This window comes from Nyctibius grandis, chromosome 4 (assembly GCF_013368605.1).
Source record: "Nyctibius grandis isolate bNycGra1 chromosome 4, bNycGra1.pri, whole genome shotgun sequence".
NCBI classification, from domain to species: Eukaryota; Metazoa; Chordata; class Aves; order Nyctibiiformes; family Nyctibiidae; genus Nyctibius; species Nyctibius grandis.
The window spans coordinates 17,502,283-17,523,313 of NC_090661.1; the positions used below are offsets into that span (position 1 = coordinate 17,502,283).

The window sequence follows — 21,031 nt, forward strand, 5'->3', positions numbered from 1 at the left end:
CACCCCAACCAAATGGAGAGGTTGAAGATAGGAGGCTACAGGAACCAAGGAGCCTCTCGTGCGCTTAGGTGGCTGTTTCCAGAAAAGCTCTCAGAGACACCACTTGGAGAGTCTGTGCGAGGGAGAAGAAGGAACCAGCTGCAAATTGATAAGGCCTTCAGCAGCAGTGGCCCCGCCAGCTACGAAGGAAAACTACTCTGAAATCAACTTTTGTGCACTGGAGAGTGGGCAACCCCAGCTGCAATCACTGCCACAATGTTGGCATTGAAATTACTTCTAGGGAGCTCGGGATTGCCCTTTTTTTTTTTTTTTTTGGTCACTGATGCTTTTCTTTTCTTGCTTTCTGCCTTTTTTTCCACTTGGGAAGTGAAAAAAAAATGGAAAATGAGAAAGAAACCTTTCCAGTCCTGTTTCTGGGACCTTCCTTCAGGCTGTGTTGGAGCCACGTGCTGCCCAGGGCTCAGGTACATATGTGGCTCTGGCAGGGGGAGCAGGGGCACAGCACCACCATCTCCTGCATCGAGTAGCTCCCAGTTACAGTCTAAACTGGGTTCACCCATCTGGCTGTACCAACAAAGTCCTCTCCAAAACTTGGAAGTGGAAAAGGATTTCAAGCTTTGTCCAAATGTTTTTTTTTGTTTTGTTTTTTTTTTGTTTGTTTGTTTGTTTGTTTTTTTGGGGGGGTTTTTTTGTTTGTTTGTTTGGTTGGTTTTTTTTAAGCAGTTCAGCTGGGTACATTTGAAAACTTTGACCTTAATGTACAGAAGGAAAAAAACTACCACCGTGGCACAGTGTCAAGATAACATATACTGTTTCCCAAGGTTACGTGTGATTTCAGATGTTATATATCCATTTGTCATGCTGTACTACTTGCTGTACAGTCCATGAAGTACCAAAATTGCGTTTCAAAGACTCTCGGCAGCTTTATCAGCTCTTTATGAAATGCTGCTGTATAAATAAGTAAAACTAATTTGCACAAATTCAGTTAATGTATCGGTGTCACATGCCAGTATCGAGTGTAAGCGCTATGAATAGGGCTGATGACTTCCCTCTTTAGGAGACTGGGCTGGGTTCGAGTGCACAGCAGTGCGCCGTGCTAATGCATAGCTGTTTCCAGAGCAGCCAGCTGCACGCAGGTCTGTGAAGAAGCTACCTACCTCCCAAGCCTTGCATCACTGAAAGAAAAAAGTAAACTCTAAAAAAGTTAAAAAAAAAAAAGCCCCAAATCCTCAAATGAAAAATCCCTCTGCCCCCAAGTGGCCATTTGAGCTTGCTTTCGCAATAGGGTTTGCAGGCAGCGAAGCAGCAGAGTGCGGAGGCCCTTGGTGTTTATCCTCTGTCTGCTGGGCTTGGGTCGTTGGCTGTTTTTTTGTGAGCCTGTTTATAAAAGCCAGTGTCATGCGTGTGGGTTTCGGCACAGCTGACGTCTCTGGGTATGACTCACCAGGGTCTGTTAGAGCAGATGTGCCTTGAGCTGCCTCCCAGCCCTGGGTTTAGCCTGGCAGTCCCTTACCAGCAGGACTCTGCGAGCCCAGTTCCTGGGACTTGGAGCCTGCTTCTCCCAGGGAGGTGCTCTCCAGCCTTCCAGCAGCTCCACCTTAAAAAAAACCTTGTGTTTAATAAAAAGCGATGGAGAGGGATGAGGGGAGAGGACAGACCTGCATCCTCCCCACCTCGTACATGTGCCTGAAGAGCTGGCAACCAGGGTGTGAAACGATTAGCATCAACGCAGGCTCTAAACACCTAAAACCCAGGGTCTCCAGGAGATTTGGGAGAGCAGATGAGAGTCCCTCGTCCGCTGGGGACCATGGGATGGCCACTGACGTGGTACTCTGGATGCATGGCTTGGGTTTGCATGGCGGTCCCCCTGCCCTCCTCACAGCCAGTGCAAAAATGATGGACAAACCGTGGGAGTAAAATGCACATCACGTTGCGGGTGAGGTCCTAGTTAGCTTTTAACCACCACATCTTATTTTCTGTGGAAAATATGACAGAAATAGCCTGGATTTCCAATTTACCTGTGGTGGTAAAAATAAAAAAACAGACAACAGCAGCATCACCAAAAATCTTTAACTAGGACATTTTGGAGATGCACAAAAAGAAGCTCAGAAATTCATCCTGCAGGAAGCTAATAGTCCCAGAGCTCATAAGAATAACCTCTAGGCAGCCAACACCCCACAATACTGTTTTTCGAGGCAAGGACTGAGCAAGGGCAAGCTGCAGGGCATGGAGTGGACTACGGCAGTGTGAAGGTCGAGCTCCATCCCCTCAGAAGAGGCCCGCCTGCACCCCTAGGGAGCCAGCCAACACCTTTGTTTTGAGTAGAGAAGAATAATGTTAAGAATCCCATCCACGTATCTAAGGGGACATCTCCAGAATATCTTTTCTGTGCCCCAGTGGGAGCAGCTGATGCCTGCTCATCCGAAAATCCCTGTGCTGAGCTCCGCAAATTCAGCCGAAGCACCGTGGGAGCCTGGGGGCGTCGCGTTTGCTTCGCAGCCTTTGGGGAGGATGCGTCAAGCAGAGACCTGTAGCTGCGCCTGAAGTTTCTGTTTCTAATAAACTCAACAAATGGTTCCCGTCTGCGTGGTCTGTCTCTCTGCCATCTTTAAATATTTATGTCAACGTATCTATGGTGATGGGTCAGGTTATGTAAAGAGGAGGAGGAAGGGGGGAGGGCAGTAGGGAAGGACAGCATCAGCTCCCGCTGGAGCTACGGCAGGGGGGAGAGCAAACCCGAGCGGGTTTTCTCATCCAGCCCAGACGCCACGTCTTCTCAGGTCAGGCTCTGCTGCTCGTGAGCCCAGAAAGTGAACGTTCATTTTTCTCAGAGCATCAGAGAGAGCTGAGCCGCAGCTGGGCTTAGCTGTGCTTTGCGAGATGCCATGTGGGAGAGCAAGAGCCCAGCCCATCAATGCAGAGAGCTGCTATTGTATAATCAATGTATAATTCATTAGTAGGTGAATAAAGACTGGAATAGCTTATTGCTGATGTAACAGGGCTAAAAAGAAAGCGAGCAAGTCCGGGAGCAAACTGCTGCACGTGGGGGTTAAACAATAGCACTCGGTGATGCTGAGGGGAGAGAGGGGGGATTTTGCCTTGGGATAACATAAACAACCCAGCTAGCCGGCTGCCAGCCCAGCGACTCCAGGGAGAGCGACGCAGGGATATGCATCTTCCTTGCAAAAATGCTGGGAAGGACCTTTCCTTTTCACTTGCTGGAGTCTAAGGGAATAGCATCTGGTAGACGGGAGGATATTAGCTGTGGGTGGGCACCACATAAAGTATTTGTCCCAAGATGTGCCGATTCCTCGCAAGATGAGCGACCACCCTGTATCTCTTCCAGATAAGGAGATGTTTTTTTTCCTCTCATGACTCTACTGGCAGGGGTAGATATGCAGTTTGCCTCCAGGCATTAATTTGCTTGATGGACCCTCAAGCTGTCTGGTGACTAAAGGTAGCACTGGATTTGTGCTGGGGGTGAGAGGGACTGCACGGCGGGGAGCAGAGCAGCCTCACTGGCAGGCCTGCAGCTGGTCACAGGTTTGGCAGCTATAGCTGAAAGCTGCAAAACATGCACCACGTGTGTTTTTCCAAAACAGCCTCCAAGGCTGCTCCAGGGCTCCCCGTCCTCACTCCGGCGCTCTCTCCCACCATCCCACCTGGTGCTGCGTCCCCCAGCAGACAGGGTTGACGCTCACTGCCGGTTGATCAGCCTCCCAGAAGAGGAACGACACAGTTAAGAAAAAAAATCCGTTTTGACCCCAATACAGCAGTTTACTAAAAGAGAGAACTGCAACGACACTTCATGTGAAAGTTGCAGGGCGCGTGTGATCCAACCGTGTATTCAAAGCAACTTCTGACCTTACCCGCCTTCAGCTGCGCTGGCGGAAATCTCCTGCATGGACCGTCTACCACCTCTGGCTGCGTTTCTAGAAGAGAATTATAGCTGGCTGCTTTTGCAAATGCATTGCTTCTGAACCTGGGTAAAAAAAAAAGTCTATCAACTATTTTTTCAAAAAATATTTCCTATGTCTGCAGCTTGGAAACGCAGCTTTCACTTGGCAGAAGATGGCTTCCTTACCACCCCAGCACTGCAAAGGTCCACCCAAATTTGCCAACTTGTAAGGCTTCGGAAGGACTTGCTCAGCAGTATCTCCTTTAGGAGCTTGCTATGGGCATGAATCAGGGTTGAACACAGGAGCTGGACTCAATGATCCTTATGGTTCCCTTCCAACTCAGGACATTCTATGAATCTATGATTCTGTAAGTTATATTTGACGGCAGTGGGAACTGACACACAGTCAATAGGGCAGGAAATAGCAAAACATTCTGGAGCCAAGCCAGCGCACTATGAGGCTGAAAGGTTCCCACTCTCCTCACCACCGAATCCCTCTAGAGAGTCAGTACATTGCTTAACCTGTGCTTTGCACAAGTGCTCTGACCTCCTCAGGTTTTTTCCAGGTACTGAAAAACTCGATTTGCAGAAGCCCTGAGCATCCTCGGCTGCTGTGCAAAGCTGCACCCTGCTCACCTGCAGTTCTGTGTGAGACGTACATTGAAAAATATGCATCTGCTGCCCTCAGAGGAGACGCTGGGAAAGCTCCCTTGGCTTGTCAGCAAGCTGTGGTCAGGCCACCCACGGGCACGTGGTGAGCCCCACATAAATCCTCAGGGGAAATTAATGCTCACGCTGGCAAAGCAGGACCTGAGCGGTGTGTGGGCAGCGAAGGATGGAGAGCAGCACAAAAGGCTTCTTGCTGCTGCCATGGGCTGATGCTCCCCAGCTGTGTAGGTGATCGCGGGGCCTTAGGTTGCTCCCTCTTCTTGCATCCTCAGACAGAGCTGGGGGTTTGTCTAAAATTCAAGGAAAAGGGTAACGCATGAGCACAAGCTAACGCATACCCATAGAGAGGCCAAACTGCTACTGCCCAGGTGACCTTAGCAGAACTAATTGATAATTGCTGGAGCTGAATTGACAATTAATTGGAGCCAATTCACAATTAACTATTTAACTTTGCACCTTTGGTCTCTCTTTAATTTTTTTTTGCTCTCGCCTATGCCTACATAAATAGGGATTTATTTCCTACCAGAGTTTGAGTGTTGACATGCTTATAACAGCCAGCTTCCGCTTGTGCGAGCCCCGGGAAGGCTCAGCGGGTCTGCAGGTGTTTCCTAGCCTGGCTGCTGGCTTTGCATCTGCACTGCTCTTATCCTGACAAAATGTCTCTCTTGCTCTTCTCAACACCAGGTAAATCTCAGCAGGGCTTACAAATAGGTTCCTGGGGTTTTGCTCTGGCTGCACAAGAGCTGTAATTTGCCCACAACGAGCAGCAAATTAGGGACTGGTAAATGCAAGCACATGGACTGCAGGACAGGGATTACAGCTTCCATCCAGCCATCCCTGGGTGCTGCCATTTCTACGACTGTGAACAAAATGGTAAAGCTGCACTTTTCTGCAACGGGTTTCTAAAAACTGAGGAGTTGAAGGTATCTGCTTTCCTGCTGCTGGAAATGACAGCGGGATGCCATTGCAGGGCAGCAGGAGCCCCTGTTGCTATGCACAGCGTGAGCTCTGGCAGCAGAGCATGTCTGGCTGAGCATTGCTCTACCACCCGCTCATTGAAGGTGCCACTCCTTGCAGGGGAACTCCAGGAGCGGGTGAAAAGGGAATAAAGATCACGAGATGGCCAGCACATACATACAGAACAAGGTTTGCTTTTTTTTTTAATTATAGTTTGTTGGAGTATTTTGTACCAAAAAAAGTTACCTAAACCCCACGGTTGGCTATAAGAGGAAGGAAGGGAACTTCCAGCTCCCTGGGATGAGAAATTGCACGCTCCCAGTCTGCTGCTCATTGGGAAGAAGAAACGACAACTCTCTCAGGCACATATTTCCCTTTTGATATGGTTTGGTGCAGGTCATGTTCTCATCCCTGCTGCCACCACAACAGAAATCATTACAGAGGTGTGAAAACAGCAGCTACACACACACGCACCTGCATGGCCAGTGCTGGAAAGGTGTCTGCTTCTTCTGATGAAGTTTCAGCAATCACAAGTGATTCAAGGGAAGCAAGAGCTAAGGGAGAGGGATACAATAGCCTTTCAGATTTCTTTATTATATATATATGCTACTCCTGTCCCTAATCATCCCTTTACATCAAAAATTGACCCGGGAAGGAGGAGCACCTAAAACTTTATCAGTCCTGGTGATGAAGCTTTAACAGAGATCTTTTCTACTTGACTTCAGAGTTGATGAGGCTTATGCAGGTAACCCACACTGATAACATACACTCCACTGATTTGCTCAGTTTGATATGGCAGAACATCATCAGTTGTCCCGCAAACACAGAGCTGTGGGCAAGACTGGACTAGCTACTGTTTAAAAAGTGAAACAGCAGAGATTTATTTCATATAAATACTCCAGCCTTTATTGCTTAAATGTGTCCTTAAGCTTTTTTCCTGTCCCTGCTTGCATTACTCCTCGTGAGGTACCTGCCTCCTGCCCTAGCAGCTGGCCGAGGGCAGGATGAGGCTGGTGAGCAGCTCCTTTTCCTTCAAAGGACCAACACCATCCTCTCCCTCATGGGTGATGAGGCACGCTGCTGGGACAGGTGAGCACCAGCTGCCTGGGGAATATCTCTTCCCAGCACTGAAAGAATTACTGAGGCTCTCCATGACGCAATCCCCCGAGCAACGCAGGCAGCCTCATGCACGGCAGAAAAAGAGAAGGAATGACAGTCTTTTGCAAGAAATTCATCTTTATTGAAGCAACCATGAGTCACATAAGCTGCCAGCTGGCCTAAGGAATAACAATAGCAGTGGCCTGGACAATAGCAGCTGGAGCTCACAAGGGAGATTGTCTCTCTCCAGAGAGCGATATACTGACTAGTATGTATACGCATATAAGTGAATCTTTCCCCACTGCTAGAAAGTGGGTGTGTTGGCAAATGCACATCACCACTAAATCCCCACTACTCCGAGGCGTGTTGGTGACTGCCAGGAGGTAGACTGAGTAATACTCTGGAGCAGTTTGAAGTTGATCCTGCTTCCAGGGAAGTCAATGGCGAAGCTCTGCTGGTTCCAAGGGAGCGGGATGAGGAGGGACAGCTCTTTCCCCCTTCCCAATGCAATTCTTTCCAATGCAAGATATTTGCAGCCACATTAAAATGCTAACCAGGTGCTGTAGGCTGTGCTGCTGTTCTTGTATGTGTAGCAGGACCTGTCCTGAACATCAGCATGGGGTTTTCCATGCTTATCTCAATAAACAATTGCTACTTACTGCTTTTCATAACGAAGCAGAAGGGTGAAAGCTGTTGTTGGTTCAAAAGACATTTCGCCTAGCCATATAATTTACAGCAGGTTTTCCAGCAGGTGCTAAAACTATTGCAATGATGGGCTTCAGCTCAGAAGCAGCTCTGCCTCCTTGCAACAAGGGCAAAGCATGCTAGGGAGCTGTGCTTTGAGCTAGACTGAGAGCTGAGTTCTTCAGTTGATTGAGGCTTTTTAAATTTCTATTTATTGTTGATAAGGTGATGTAAAGAGGACATGGAGTTGGACATTTCGTATTGTTTGACCTGGCTGGAGATCAGTCCTGTTCTCTTATAGATTTAAACTTCAGTCCTGCGTGTATGTGTAATATCAAAGTCCTTTTGTATTGCACAGCAGCTCAGCAGGTTAGTGAAGCTGGATAAACACAGGGCTAAGGCTGGAATCTGAACAAGCCCCTGTGAAATCAGCATGGCATCAAGCTCTAGGAAGTTGACTAAATCCTAAGAATTAAAAAATAATAGTGTATTGCATTAGCAAGGGGGAATAACAGAGGGATATATGCTTATGCTGGCCATTTGTTTCAAAGCTCATGTGCTGCTTTTTGTTTTTTTTTCCTTATGTCTACCAAAAGCTCTGCAAATCTGGCAATATTTGAAAACAGGGGAAAACCAGTCGACGGTTGTTGGATGCCTACATACTCGAGCACGATCAGAAACGTGCTCAAAGTCAATCATTACGAGTGTCCAGGCTAGGAGAGCACGTTTCCCATCAGCAATGACACACTTTGTGCCCATGTATTTGCCAATAGCACGAGATCGGTCCTGGGCTGTGATCCAAGGCCATCTTCCTGGTAGTATTGCATCTTTGGGGGTCACAGGGAACCGCTCAGATGACAGCGCAAGAGAAGTTTGGTTTAATGCTGTGATTGTTGCTGGGCTTTTCTCTCCATTTTTGCCCTAAGGGGCTCTTTGTGTCCTGCTTGTGGAGCTACAACCTGTATGTCCCTCAGCGAGGTGATCTGTGTCTCCAAGCCCAGGTGTGTGTCTCAGTCCTCGTTCATTTTCAGTGAACGTGTGGGACTGCTCCTCCTCAGAGCATCATCTGCCCTGACCAGCTCGGAAACGCTCAGAAATCCTAGTAGTACAGGAAGGGGAAATGCGTGACACATGTCCCACCACTGGACCCCACACAACGCCTTCCCAGGGGATTTTATGGGTGTCTTCAGACGTCTTCCTGCGCCAAGAGCTGGCTCTACGTGGAAGGGATGCCCGGGTGGTGGGTTTCTACCTCTCTCGCAGGATGTATTTGCCTTTCCGGTCCAGGTTGCTGCTGAAGTGGATGGAGAACCAGAGGAATGAAGTCAGGATCATCCCATAAACCTAAAAGGAAATAAATGAGATGGGCACACAATTAAATGCCGAACTGATTATGATGCTCCATCTGTGCAAATAAGCAATCATAAATGTTGCCTGTTAGTCCACTTGGCACTTCTGAATTTATGTATCAGGATGTCACATTTTTCTTAAGAAAGCGGTTTTCCAGTAAAACAGTGAACACCAATTCCAGCATGGGAGAAAAAAAAAACCCACCCAACATGTGGTTAAGCATCTGATTGGAATTAACACAGTACGGCTCAAACCTGGTCCTAAAAATACCAAGAAATGAGATGAAACCAGGAAATTCAGATTTCAAATTCCTGCCACAAAACATTCCTCTATGCAAACAAACATACCTCTCTCATAATAATAGCCTTTTGTAAAGATAACATACGAGAGAAAAAAAACAAACCTCGTGTATTATTTGGAGTAAAAAAAAACCAACAAAACAAAAAACAAACCCTAACAAAACCCAAACCCCACCCACGCACAGGCACGGCTGTGAATGAGAGGACAGTATACTTCAGGATTTAGACAGGCAACATATCAAAGGTAAGGCTGCTGTGGGAAGGATAACAAGGACTGTAACACCGTGCTCTTTCCTAAAAGTCTGCCTTAACGTGCAAGTGCCTTTGCTTGCTGCTTGATCTGGGGACATCTGTACATTGTTGGCCGAGGGACAGTGACGTCAGAGCAGCTATAGCCCTCGTCGTGCGCTTCCTTTGCATCCTGCCATCACAATAGTGAACTGTGCAGCGACATTTCCTTTTGCACATGCTTCAAAGACAGCCGCCTTATCTGGCTATAGCATCAAGCTGTGAAAAAAAAGATATATGTAATAAAAACACTCCCGCTTTTGTCTGAGTATAGCTGCAGTGAAATTCCTCCTATACCAGAGAAAAATTAGAAAGCAACACCAAATATTCACACACGCCTTTACATTTATAGCTCCATAGCAATGCCTGATGGTTTTCCTAATTTACTACTAGCAGTATAAAATACAAAAGTGTTTGTTTGTCTGGGTTTTATTCGGATGGAGAAGAGTCTTCTAAACCATAATTGTGCCAAGGCGGACACAAGTAGTAAAACAATCTCCAAATACACACTCAGTCAGGAAAGGTCGCCCCAGCTGAGGAACAGCATGGAGATATCACAGCAGACCAAAACTCCCTTCATGGCGAAGAAACGAGTGTCCTGGCATGTACTCTTTTCCGGCATGCTTCACCACATGTGCAGGGCCCTTGTGTAGAGGTAATTACAGTGATAGACCTCTGCCAAGCAGTGGATGTGCATACGAGCAGGCTTGTTTTAATTAGCAGCACTCTCCAGCTCCAAGGGACTGTCCCCGTGCAGCCACCAAGCCCCCTCACTGCTGAAGGACACACCCCTCTCACAGCATTTCATTTTTTTCTTTTTTCTCCCCCAAATAAGACTCACAAATTCAGTACAGACCCTTTTTACCCAAGCCATCCTCTGAAGATGATCCTACCCCTGCTCTGAAAGATCCTCCTTTAAAGATGGTGCCTGGGAGCCCAGGCAGCAGGCTCTGCTCCTCTCCTTTGCAGCTTGCTCCTTAAGAGCCCATGCTTCACACACCCACTGTCCAAGATGCACCTTACCAGGTTCATTAGTGGTCATTAATAGGATGAGACCTTCCTTTTCTGCACAGCTCTCAAGTTCCACTGCTGGTGCTCAGTAGCTTTCAAGACCTTCCAGCTCCAGCCACACAAATCATAGAATGGTTTGGGTTGGAAGGGACCTTAAAGATCATCTAGTTCCAACCCCCCTGCCACAGGCAGGGACACCTTCCACTAGACCAGGTTGCTCGGAGCCCCATCCAACCTGGCCTTAAACACTTCCAGGGAAGTGGTAGCCACAACTTCTCTGGGCAACCTGTTCCAGTGTCTCATCACCCCCACTGTAAAGAATTTCTTCCTAATGTCTAACCTAAATCTACCCTCTTTCAGTTTAAAACTGTTGCCCCTCATCCTATCACTACATGCCCTTGTAAAAAGTCCCTCTCCCCGCTTTCCTGTAGGGTCCCCTTCAGGTACTGGAAGGCTGCTAGAAGGTCTCCCTGGAGCCTTCTCTTCTCCAGGCTGAACAACCCCAGCTCTCTCAGCCTGTCTTCATAGGAGAGGTGCTCCAGTCCTCTGATCATCTTCGTGGCTCTCCTCTGGACTCACTCCAACAGCTCCATGACCTTCTTATATTGGGGGCCCCCAGAGCTGAATGCAGTACTGCAGGTGGGGTCTCACGAGTAGTAGAATAAAGGGCAGAATCACCTCCCTCGACCTGCTGGTCACGCTTCCTTTGATGAGATTTCCCAGGCTGAGCTGGGAGGCAGCCAGCGAGCACTGGGCAAGGAGAGGCAGCAAGTTTCCTAAAATTTGGAGCTTTTACTGCATCCCCTTTTCCAGAATTGCTGCCAGCTTCCTACCTGATCCACAAGCCCTGTGCCCGGCGACATGTCCTGTCACTTGCAGGAGAAGACGCACAGGCAAGCCTGGGTGGATGAAATGCAAATACCGCTGCAGCCCACTCCCGCTGCTCACCGCTGCTGTGTCTAGTTGAGGCAGAAAAACCATGCAGCGAGGCTATTCCTGCAGCAAAATTCCTCCATCCATCAGCCTGGCCAAGACAGGTCCTGACCCTTTCTTAATTTCCACAGTGGAGTCCACCACCACTTGATTCTCTGCCTCCAGTCTCCAAAATCACCCAAAACGCTAGCTTCTGGGGTCTAATTTAGGATACACTTTCCCCATTGGAGCCTGCTTCTCGGGGCCAAAATGCAAAGGAACAAACATAGCTACCGTGAAGCCAATGGTGATGCCCAGGAGCGTGGAGACAAAGTCCACGTGCTTCTTCAGGAAGTCCTGGATCTCTCGCAGACAGTCCTGGTAGGGGAGAGACAGTCCTTGCAGCACAGCAGCATCTTGGTGGGGGGCTTTGTTCCCCCCAACAGCACCTGCCACAGCCCCAGATAGAAAGGGAGGCAAGAGGGGGTGTAGCATCGCACAGCTGGGCTGCTCTGTGGGCAGCTCTCCTTTTTTCTGCTGCTTGCTGCAACTTGGGAAGACAAACACCTGTGGTATATTTTCTATTACTACAAGACACCTATGATTTTTTTCTTGGTGTGATGCGTTTTGGACTGTGGGGGATGTGAGTGCGCACAGGTAAGTGTGGTGATGCACAAGCTTTTTTCTTTACACCCAGTGGAAAATGGAAAGAGGGAAATGAAAAGATGGAAAAGCAGAGCACACCATGATGCTGAATACGTTCCCTGAAGATACTAATGAACAGCTCAATCTTGCGAGGCGTCACAAGCATTAATATACATTAGCCTTAAGCACACCAGTGACTCCATGGAAATCCAGAAGGTGTTAGCCAAGAGAGCTGTTTCAAAAATGCGAGAGCGTGCCCTCGGTGAAGTGATTTGCAGAGCGAGGTAAGAGTGCTCAAAGCCAGAGAGTGAACGTACTGCAGCTACCAGACTGCGGTTCCCCGGGTTGCAAAATGCATCCTCCCACCCACCTCCCCCATCTTGCTGCCGGGGGAAACACAGACCATTAGCGGGGGGGAACAGAGTCACCCCTGTGGTGCCCGGTTTTGCTCTGCTCTCCCTTCCTGCTCTTCGAGCTGAGTTCGACTCTGCCTCAAGATGTGACGTTGCTGGAGGCAGTGCTTTGAAACGCTGCCCCGCGGGCCAACGCGTGCCTGCGCATCACGGCGTCCTGTTAGCGCTTGACATCTTCTCCTAACAACAATGTTTTTGCATAGCTGCAGCAACATGGTTTTGTTTTTCCTGGGGACAACATACATATGTTGGCAGCTTTTAGCTGCTTCAGCTGATTTGGCTACTCCAGTGGAAGAAAAATAATCATACAATAGATTTGCTCAGAGAGCATGAAGTCTACATTGTGGCTTCAGCGCAGAGGCAGTCTGATGACACTGGCTTCTCCATCAACCTCACTGAGATACTGCAAAGAGGAGGGATGAAACGTATTTGATGAAGCTACTGCTGGGCATCATCATCCTGCTCCATGAGTTTCTCATTTTAATACCTATTTAATGCCCCAGGAAAAAGGAATTACAGTAAATTCCACATTTGTTGTTAGTGGGACACTTTTTAAGCCTCAGAAACGAGTGTCACGTGGAAAAGTCCAACAGGTTTTTTTGAGCTCAGATACGTGCCCACAGTATCTCACACTCTCTGCAGAGGCAAGAGATGAGGAGGAAGCTGGAGGGAAGTGATAGGCTGCAAACATGAGCATTTTGAAGGCTTTCTAGAGCTGTGAAGGAAACGACATCTGCAGGTCTGAGACCTGCTGATCCACTGGGGCTCCTCCAGCAGGTGAGACGCCTCCTCAGTGAAACAACAAAACCCCAACAAAACAAACCCCAACCCATAGCAACCCCAAACCATGAAAAAGCCACAATTCTCATTAACACTTAGACACCAGTGCGGTTTTAACAGTTAGCGAGTAGTGGCCCAACCCCATTGTGGGGTGGAAGAAACCTTTCCCTTACCTGTCCTGCATCGTGCACCTGCCCAGATGGGCACGTCTTGCGCTCGACGTTGGCCGTGTCCCCAAATGGAGAGTGCTTCCCACAGCACAGGAACTAGAAGAGAGGGAGTGGTCTGCCAGCCACCTGCCGAGGCTCTCCCCTCGCCACCAGCTGCTGTGGCAGTAGGTGCCAGCGATAGGCTACCCTTCCTCCCTGCTGCCCCAGGCAGGGCCATACAACTAGGGCTGCAAGGAGAAAAGCATGTAGGCATGCAATCGACAACTGCAGCAATGGAGGTTAAATTCAGAGGAGGTAGATAGGTTTGCCCCCAAACTTGTCCATGCTCCTCCAGGACTGCTGCCTGGAGCTGAGGCCAAGCCCTCACAGGAGCTGAGGTCACACCAGCTCTCAAAGTGGCTGCTCTGGAAAACCCAGGGATGCACAGACTCATGTTTTCAGTGCTTGTTATGGGCTGGGGGTGGTCCTCAGCAACACCCACCGTGAAGCTGGTTTCCTATAGCCAGGGTGAACTGGCCAGCTTGAAGCTCTAGCAGAAGGGAAAAAAAAAATAGGAGTAGTAGGACTGTTTTTCCATCAGTTAAAGTGGCTAAAATAAGCAACTGATGAAGCTGAGTATTGTGCCTGGTTCTCCTTGCCAAGGGGGACTCTGGGTGTGCTGCTCCACAACTCTGTAGGGCAAACACCACCACGCCTGGTCATGGCTCTGAGGGTCACCACCACTGTTGCAATGAGAAACATGTGCCCTTTTCTGCATTTTGAGAAGCATGGATGAAAGCAGCTTCAGAAAGTACTTGTTACGATGATATAAGAAAACACAGAAGGATAAAGGGAGTTGCATGGGAGGTGTCTGGAAACAGGTGAGTGGAGCTGACCTTCCTGTCCAGGCCTGCTGCGTGCCATGAACTCACTACCCAAATAGGCCCTGCTGTGCAAGAAGACGGCATCTCCTTTACTCAGCGGGGACTCGGGAGTTTCTCACCACGGGGGACATCCTCACTCATCTCCTGCGGCTTTGAGGGCAAGCATCCTCCCTGTGATCTGGGCAAGCACTCTTGCCCACCTACTGAGCTATAGAGAAATCCGCTGCGCCAACAGCATCCTGGGTGATGGTTATGGGGAGCTTGATAGCAGCCTCCAGCATTGCAAGAGGCCACGTAGCCTCCAGTACTCCTCAGCCGTTGGCTCAAGGGTAAATAAAAATAACCAAGTCCAAATACTTCTGCTGGACAATGTGGAATTCCCCCCCTCTCTCTACCTGACTGGGGACACCAGAGAGGTATATATCCACTTTCTCATACCACAAGTAGGGAGCGTGGCAGAGGGCCCGCTGAGACAGACAATATATGTATCAGCTACAGTGCGGAAGCTTTGAAGATCTTGCACCAGAGTGATGCTCAGGTACGTGGCCCTTTCTTCCTGTTGATGATCTGGTTGGTCAAACCTGAGAGAGGAAGAGTAGGAACAGAGGAGCAGACTTCACAGCAGGCTGGAGGACTTGGTTCCTGAGGGAAAATGGCATTGCAGCATCCACAAGGCAGAGCACAAGCGTCAGTCCCAGCCTGCTGAAACCATCGGGAAGATACCCCAGGGCAAGGTTTTCTGCTAAGGCTGAAAGACAACTTACTGCTTTGTGGATGGCAGTCAGCTCATGCCTCCTGTCACTGGAGGCGTTCCTCCTCACCTCCTCGTACACAAGATCGTACACATCCATCACGCTGTCTTCCACCTGCAATGAAAGCAGAGGTCTGTATGTGGAAAACACTGGCTACAGTTGTCTCTGGAGGGAAATATGCTCCTCTTGCATCTCCGCAGAATATCTACCAGGTATAGCGAGACAAGTACTGCAGCTATTAAATGACCACCATGCCGCAGCAGGAGCTGGTGTATGACCCACCATGAACCAAGGGGCATCTACAACTTGGCGAGTCCCACAAGAGAGGCTGCGATGCTGCACATGTACCACTTTCTGCTATGTGGACCCTTCAGCATCACACCAGGGTCTCACCAGCTGATGGCTGGAGCTTTTGTCCAGTTTTGGATTTATGGTCAGAGAAGAATTCTGGTGCCTGTGACCAGTATGCCTAGAGTTCTTCTGCCAGGCAGGGATGACACCATCTCCCTGTCCTGATGGGTGACTGTGAGGACAGGCACAATACTGTGAGATGCTAAAATAAAAAGGTAAGAGGACCTCAGATGGCTGGTGTTATCCCAGTGACGGAGGAGTTCCTCCAAATAGAGCCAAAAAAATAACAGAGTGATTCAGTGGTGAATCAGACCCTAAATATTTATGAAATGTGTGAGAACTCGCAGCTTGACAGATCCCAGCCAACTCCTGCTCGGGTTACAAAGGGAAAAATATACGACAGTTGCCTTCAGTGCCTGGACTCAAAACCTTATTTCTTCCTTTTGTTTTCCCTCGCTTCCTCACCAGGATTGATCCAAGCAGGCCTGTGGGCAGCTCTTGGCTTGCAGGAGGGAAAAAGGATCGGCAAGACAGATGGAGCGGGTCGCCACACGGGGAGGGACGGGTGCTCCGGGAGCAGAGCCATCTCTCAGTGAGACTTTTCAGCTCAGTCTTAAGGGGCTATGCTTGAAAATTACTCTAGGGGAAAAAAAAAAAACAAATCCGTGTGCCTGGGGGTAAAAGCGGGGTCATTCGAGGTGATTACAGCCATCATTGCAATATTGCTCTACCCTGCCTGGCTGTCCAAAATGCAAGTAACTAACGAAGGCTGATCACCAGGGAGGGGAGAGAGGGAGGCTGAGAAGGTTACTTGTATCCGACTTGAATCCATGACACCGGAATAGAGTTTAAAGGCTCACATCAGAAGATTTTCTACAGCTATCAACATGGCATAGAAGTGGAGGGGCTTGGGGGTTTCTCTGCTGTCCCACCAGGACGCTCCATCACCCATCACGGAGCGATCAGTAGGTGAGGCAGGAGCAACCCAGCTTTAACGAGAAAGGTCCGATGACGGACAGGGCATGGATATTCCGAGCCAAAGAAAAAACCCTCCGTAGCAAGGTGTGTGATGCTAAGCTGTCCCACACAGGTGAGGAGGGAGGATGCTCATTTTGTCACCCCTGTGTATCAGAGTGCATTGAGCAGAAGTCAAGAAAAGGTAGCAGGAGACCTGCATGGTTAAACAGGGAACTGCTGGGCAAACTCAAGTGGAAGAAGAGAGTGTACAGATCATGGAAGGAGGGGCTGGCCACTTGGGAGGAATACAAGTCTGTTGTCAGAGGATGTAGGGAGGCAACTAGGAAAGCTAAGGCCTCCTTGGAATTAAACCTTGCAAGAGAGGTCAAGGACAACAGAAAGGGCTTCTTCAAATAAATTGCAGGTAAAACCCACACTAGAGGCAATGTAGGCCCACTGATGAATGAGGCGGGTTCCCTGGACACAGAGGATAAAAAGAAGGCAGAGTTACTGAATGCCTTCTTTGCCTCTGTCTATACTGTTGGAGGCTGTCCTGAGGAGCCCCGGACCCCTGAGGCCCCAGAAGAAGTCAGGATAGAGGAGGAATCTGTCTTGGTTGATGAGGGCTGGGTCAGGGACCAATTAAGCAATCTGGACGTCCATAAATCCATGGGCCCTGATGGGATGCACCCGAGGGTGCTGAGGGAGCTGGCGGAAGTCATTGCTAGGCCACTCTTCATCATCTTTGCTAAGTCATGGGCAACGGGAGAGGTGCCTGAGGACTGGAGGAAAGCGAATGTCACTCCAGTCTTCAAAAAGGGCAAGAAGGAGGACCCGGGTAACTATAGACCAGTCAGCCTCACCTCCAACCCCGGAAAGGTGATGGAACAACTTGTCCTTGGTGCTGTCTCTAGGCACATCAAGGATAGGAAGATCATTAGGGGCACTCAACATGGCTTCACCAAGGGGAAGTCATGCTTAACCAACTTGATAGCCTTTTATGAGGACATAACCAGGTGGATAGATGATGGTAAAGCTGCGGATGTGGTCTATCTTGATTTCAGTAAAGCGTTTGACACGGTCTCCCACGGCATCCTCGCAGCTCAACTGAGGAAGTGTGGTCTGGATGATCGGGTAGTGAGGTGGACTGTGAACTGGCTGAAGGAAAGAAGCCAGAGAGTGGTGGTCAATGGGACAGAGTCCAGTTGGAGGCCTGTGTCTAGTGGAGTCCCTCAAGGGTCGGTACTGGGACCAGTACTATTGAATATGTTCATTAATGACTTGGATGAGGGAATAGAGTGCAGTGTCAGCAAGTTCGCTGATGACACAAAACTGGGAGGAGTAGCTGACACACCAGAAGGCTGTGCTGCCATTCAGAGAGACCTGGACAGGCTGGAGAGTTGGGCGGGGAGAAATTTAATGAAATATAACAAGGGCAAGTGTAGAGTCCTGCATCTGGGCAAGAACAACCCCATGTACCAGTACAAGTTGGGGACAGACCTGTTGGAGACCAGCGTAGGGGAAAGGGACCTGGGGATCCTAGTGGACAGCAGGATGACCATGAGCCAGCAGTGTGCCCTTGTGGCCAAGAAGACCAATGGCATCCTGGGGTGTATTAGAAGGGGTGTGGTTAGCAGGTCAAGAGAGGTTCTCCTCTCCCTCTACTCTGCCCTGGTGAGGCCGCATCTGGAGTATTGTGTCCAGTTCTGGGCCCCTCAGTTCAAGAAGGACAGGGAACTGCTAGAGAGAGTCCAGTGCAGAGCCACGAAGATGATTAAGGGAGTGGAACATCTCCCTTATGAGGAGAGGCTGAGGGAGCTGGGTCTCTTTAGCTTAGAGAAGAGGAGACTGAGGGGTGACCTCATTAATGTTTATAAATATGTAAAGGGCAAGTGTCATGAGGATGGAGCCAGGCTCTTCTCAGTGACGTCCCTTGACAGGACAAGGGGCAACGGGTGCAAGCTGGAACACAGGAGGTTCCGCATAAATATGAGGAAAAACTTCTTTACGGTGAGGGTGACCGAACACTGGAACAGGCTGCCCAGAGAGGTTGTGGAGTCTCCTTCTCTGGAGACATTCAAAACCCGCCTGGACGCGTTCCTGTGTGATATGATCTAGGTGATCCTGCTCTGGTAGGGGGATTGGATTAGATGATCTTTTGAGGTCCCTTCCAATCCCTAGCATTCTGTGATTCTGTGAGCGGGATGGGTGCAGCAGTAAGACAAGATCTCTATCAGACTTACGCACCATCCTTCCCCTGAGCAAACCTGAAACCCCAATAAAAAGGAAAATATCCAAGCTTTTCTAACTTCTTGTGGGCCATGAAATAGCTTTCCAGCAGCAGCAATTAAATAAATGGATTCAATAAAAGAGTGTCCATTTCCACTGAAGAATTGGATCAAGAATAATGAAAAAATAATCTTTTGACCTCCTTTTGTGGCCTCATGTTGCTGAGGAAGGAAGGAAGAACAGAGCAGCTGGTTCTTAACCCAAGAAATTATTACCTTTTGAATATCCCAACCCCAGTCCAAGATGCAAGAATAAAAACTATTTTGTGTTGTGACAATGTACATATGGATCTCAGTAAGCTAATGTTGCTGCATGTGCAATTTTTGCCTTTTTATATTTATCATTAGCCTCAGGATGCTGAGCTTCCCTCCAAAAGGCCTAAATTTAAATGGCTTAAAAAAAAAAAAAAAACCAAAACACCAAACGAAAACCAGGGTTCAAGCAAGTTGCTAGGTTCAAGCAAGGATTCGAGGGTTGAAAACAATCCAGAAGTTTAACATTAAAGGTCTACTGAACACTTGGCCAGGAAATGCTGGGGCAGGTAGTTTTAAGCCCTCTGTCTTGCCTAGGCACATTCCTGAAAACCTCACAAAAACTGGCAGAAATATTCCTTTGACTGCAGTGAGTTTCGGACCAGATCTTGCTGCTTACTTTACAGCTGTATTCAACTTAAACCAAGGTAAGACGAGACTTTGTCCAGTGATGTTTCATCTGCAAAGACCATCACAGGCTCCCTAGCAGTAGAGCAGGCTCTGACCACACCACCAGAACCAGTTCACTATGCAGGAAAGTCAATGCTCATTAGTGTTCAGGGCGCAGCTGAGGCTGATGTCCTCCTCAGCATCTTCTCAGGTGGTCGTGCTGCACTAAGCAACCTGGGAGGAGGGCAGGTGAGCTGCCCAGATGTTGGCAGCTGCTGGCCGCTGCCCATAGCCTGCAGCAGCTGCCAGACTGGCAAGTTCCTGCCAGCTGCATGAAACCATGAGATGATCGATCTGATCAGGAGATGATCAGGGCCCCCAACATAAGAAGGATGTGGACCTGTTGGAGTGAGTCCAGAGGAGGGCCACCAAGATGATCAGAGGGCTGGAGCACCTCTCCTATGAAGACAGGCTGAGAGAGTTGGGGCTGTTCAGCCTGGAGAAGAGAAGGCTCCGGGGAGACCTTCTAGCAGCCTTCCAGTACCTGAAGGGGGCCTGTAGGAAAGCGGGAGAGGGACTTTTTACAAGGGCGTGTAGTGATAGGATGAGGGACAACAGTTTTAAACTGAAAGAGGGTAGATTTAGATTAGATATTAGGAAGAAATTATTTACTGTGAGGGTGATGAGACACTGGAACAGGTTGCCCAGAGAAGTTGTGGATGCCCCCTCCCTGGCAGTGTTTAAGGCCAGGTTGGATGGGGCTTTGAGCAACCTGGTCTAGTGGAAGGTGTCGCTGCCCATGGCAGGGGAGTTGGAACTAGGAGATCTTTAAGGTCCCTTCCAACCCAAACCATTCTATGATTCTATGTCCTGCCTGATGCAGTGGTGCATGTTTGCACCTTCTTCATTATTTTAGGTACCATGCAATGATATTAAACATTGGGACTAAGGCTGTTTGAAGGAGAAACGTGGCTAGGAAAGAACTGAAGGAACAAGATTGTCATAACAAAGCTATAGCAGAAAATTATTCCAGCTGTTGGAAACAATAAGGGAAGAAACCATGAGCAGTCACTGTTTCGCAGCCAGCTCAACTACAGTGATGGTGATGATGATGAGGGTAATCTCCAGGTACATAATGACTACTAACGACTTCAGTTGCACCCTGTTTCTGAGCTTGCTTGTGAGCTGTTCTCTGTTATTTACTGATTTTTTTTTTTTTTGTCAAGCAGCCTCCAAGAACTGAAAGCACAAACAATTAATTGCAAAATGTTTTATAGCAATAATTTCCTTTTAGAATGTGTGTCTGGGCAAGCCTAAGAGTATAATTTGCTGATTAGTCATTTTCAGCATTTCTACCTAGCGATTATACCTAGCGTTTATATCCAGCTATTATCTGAATATGCTATTCAGGTCCTGGTAAGGGAATATCAAACTACAAAACCATTTTTTAAAGAGTGAATTGACTGCAGTTCCTCCACATCCTCTTTCTGATTTTTTTCTAGGATCATTTGATTTTGAAGGGGAAAACAACCACCACAACGTGGTGGTCTGTTTTCAAAGATTACTGCAGGGAGCTTTCTCATTTAAATATTAAAGTATAAAGTACTAAATCTCAGTATTTATCACTGGCTGTTTTCTTCTGTGCAGGTTGTGCCACAGAGCATACGAGAGGTCTGGTTTAATAAGGAGACATAGAAGAGCAAAAAAAGATGCACTAACAAACCATCATCTTAGCAACTTTTCTGCCTGGGATGGGGTTATGTTTATACTCAGAGCTGCAGCTGAGCTCTGAAGCACCGGTAACGCATGGCAGCGTCTATCCAGCCCAAAATGGCATGCTAACTCATGCATGCCTAATGATGTAAAAAATAAAACCTGAAAGCATGAGGCAGTCACCAGGTGGTTTCATGACCTATCTTTATTTGCAACATTATTTTATCCAGCAGATTCAAGTTCATCCCTGTATTTTCCTTTGATGTGGGACATAACACAGTGAAGAGCTAG

The 21,031-nt window shown here is 48.4% G+C and overlaps 1 protein-coding gene across 1 annotated transcript in view; it reads right to left on the reverse strand.

The window, feature by feature from the left end:
* Positions 1–1,153: 1,153 nt before the first annotated feature.
* The window catches only part of TSPAN32 (tetraspanin 32), a 40,389-nt gene continuing 20,511 nt past the window's right edge, over positions 1,154–21,031 (reverse strand). The window contains exons 5-9 of the mRNA XM_068399664.1: positions 14,802–14,903; positions 13,178–13,270; positions 11,461–11,544; positions 8,559–8,650; positions 1,154–1,175 (exon numbers count right to left, since the gene is read on the reverse strand). Of these exons, the coding sequence (XP_068255765.1) occupies positions 1,154–1,175; positions 8,559–8,650; positions 11,461–11,544; positions 13,178–13,270; positions 14,802–14,903 (393 nt within the window). The remainder of the gene's footprint in view (positions 1,176–8,558; positions 8,651–11,460; positions 11,545–13,177; positions 13,271–14,801; positions 14,904–21,031) is intronic.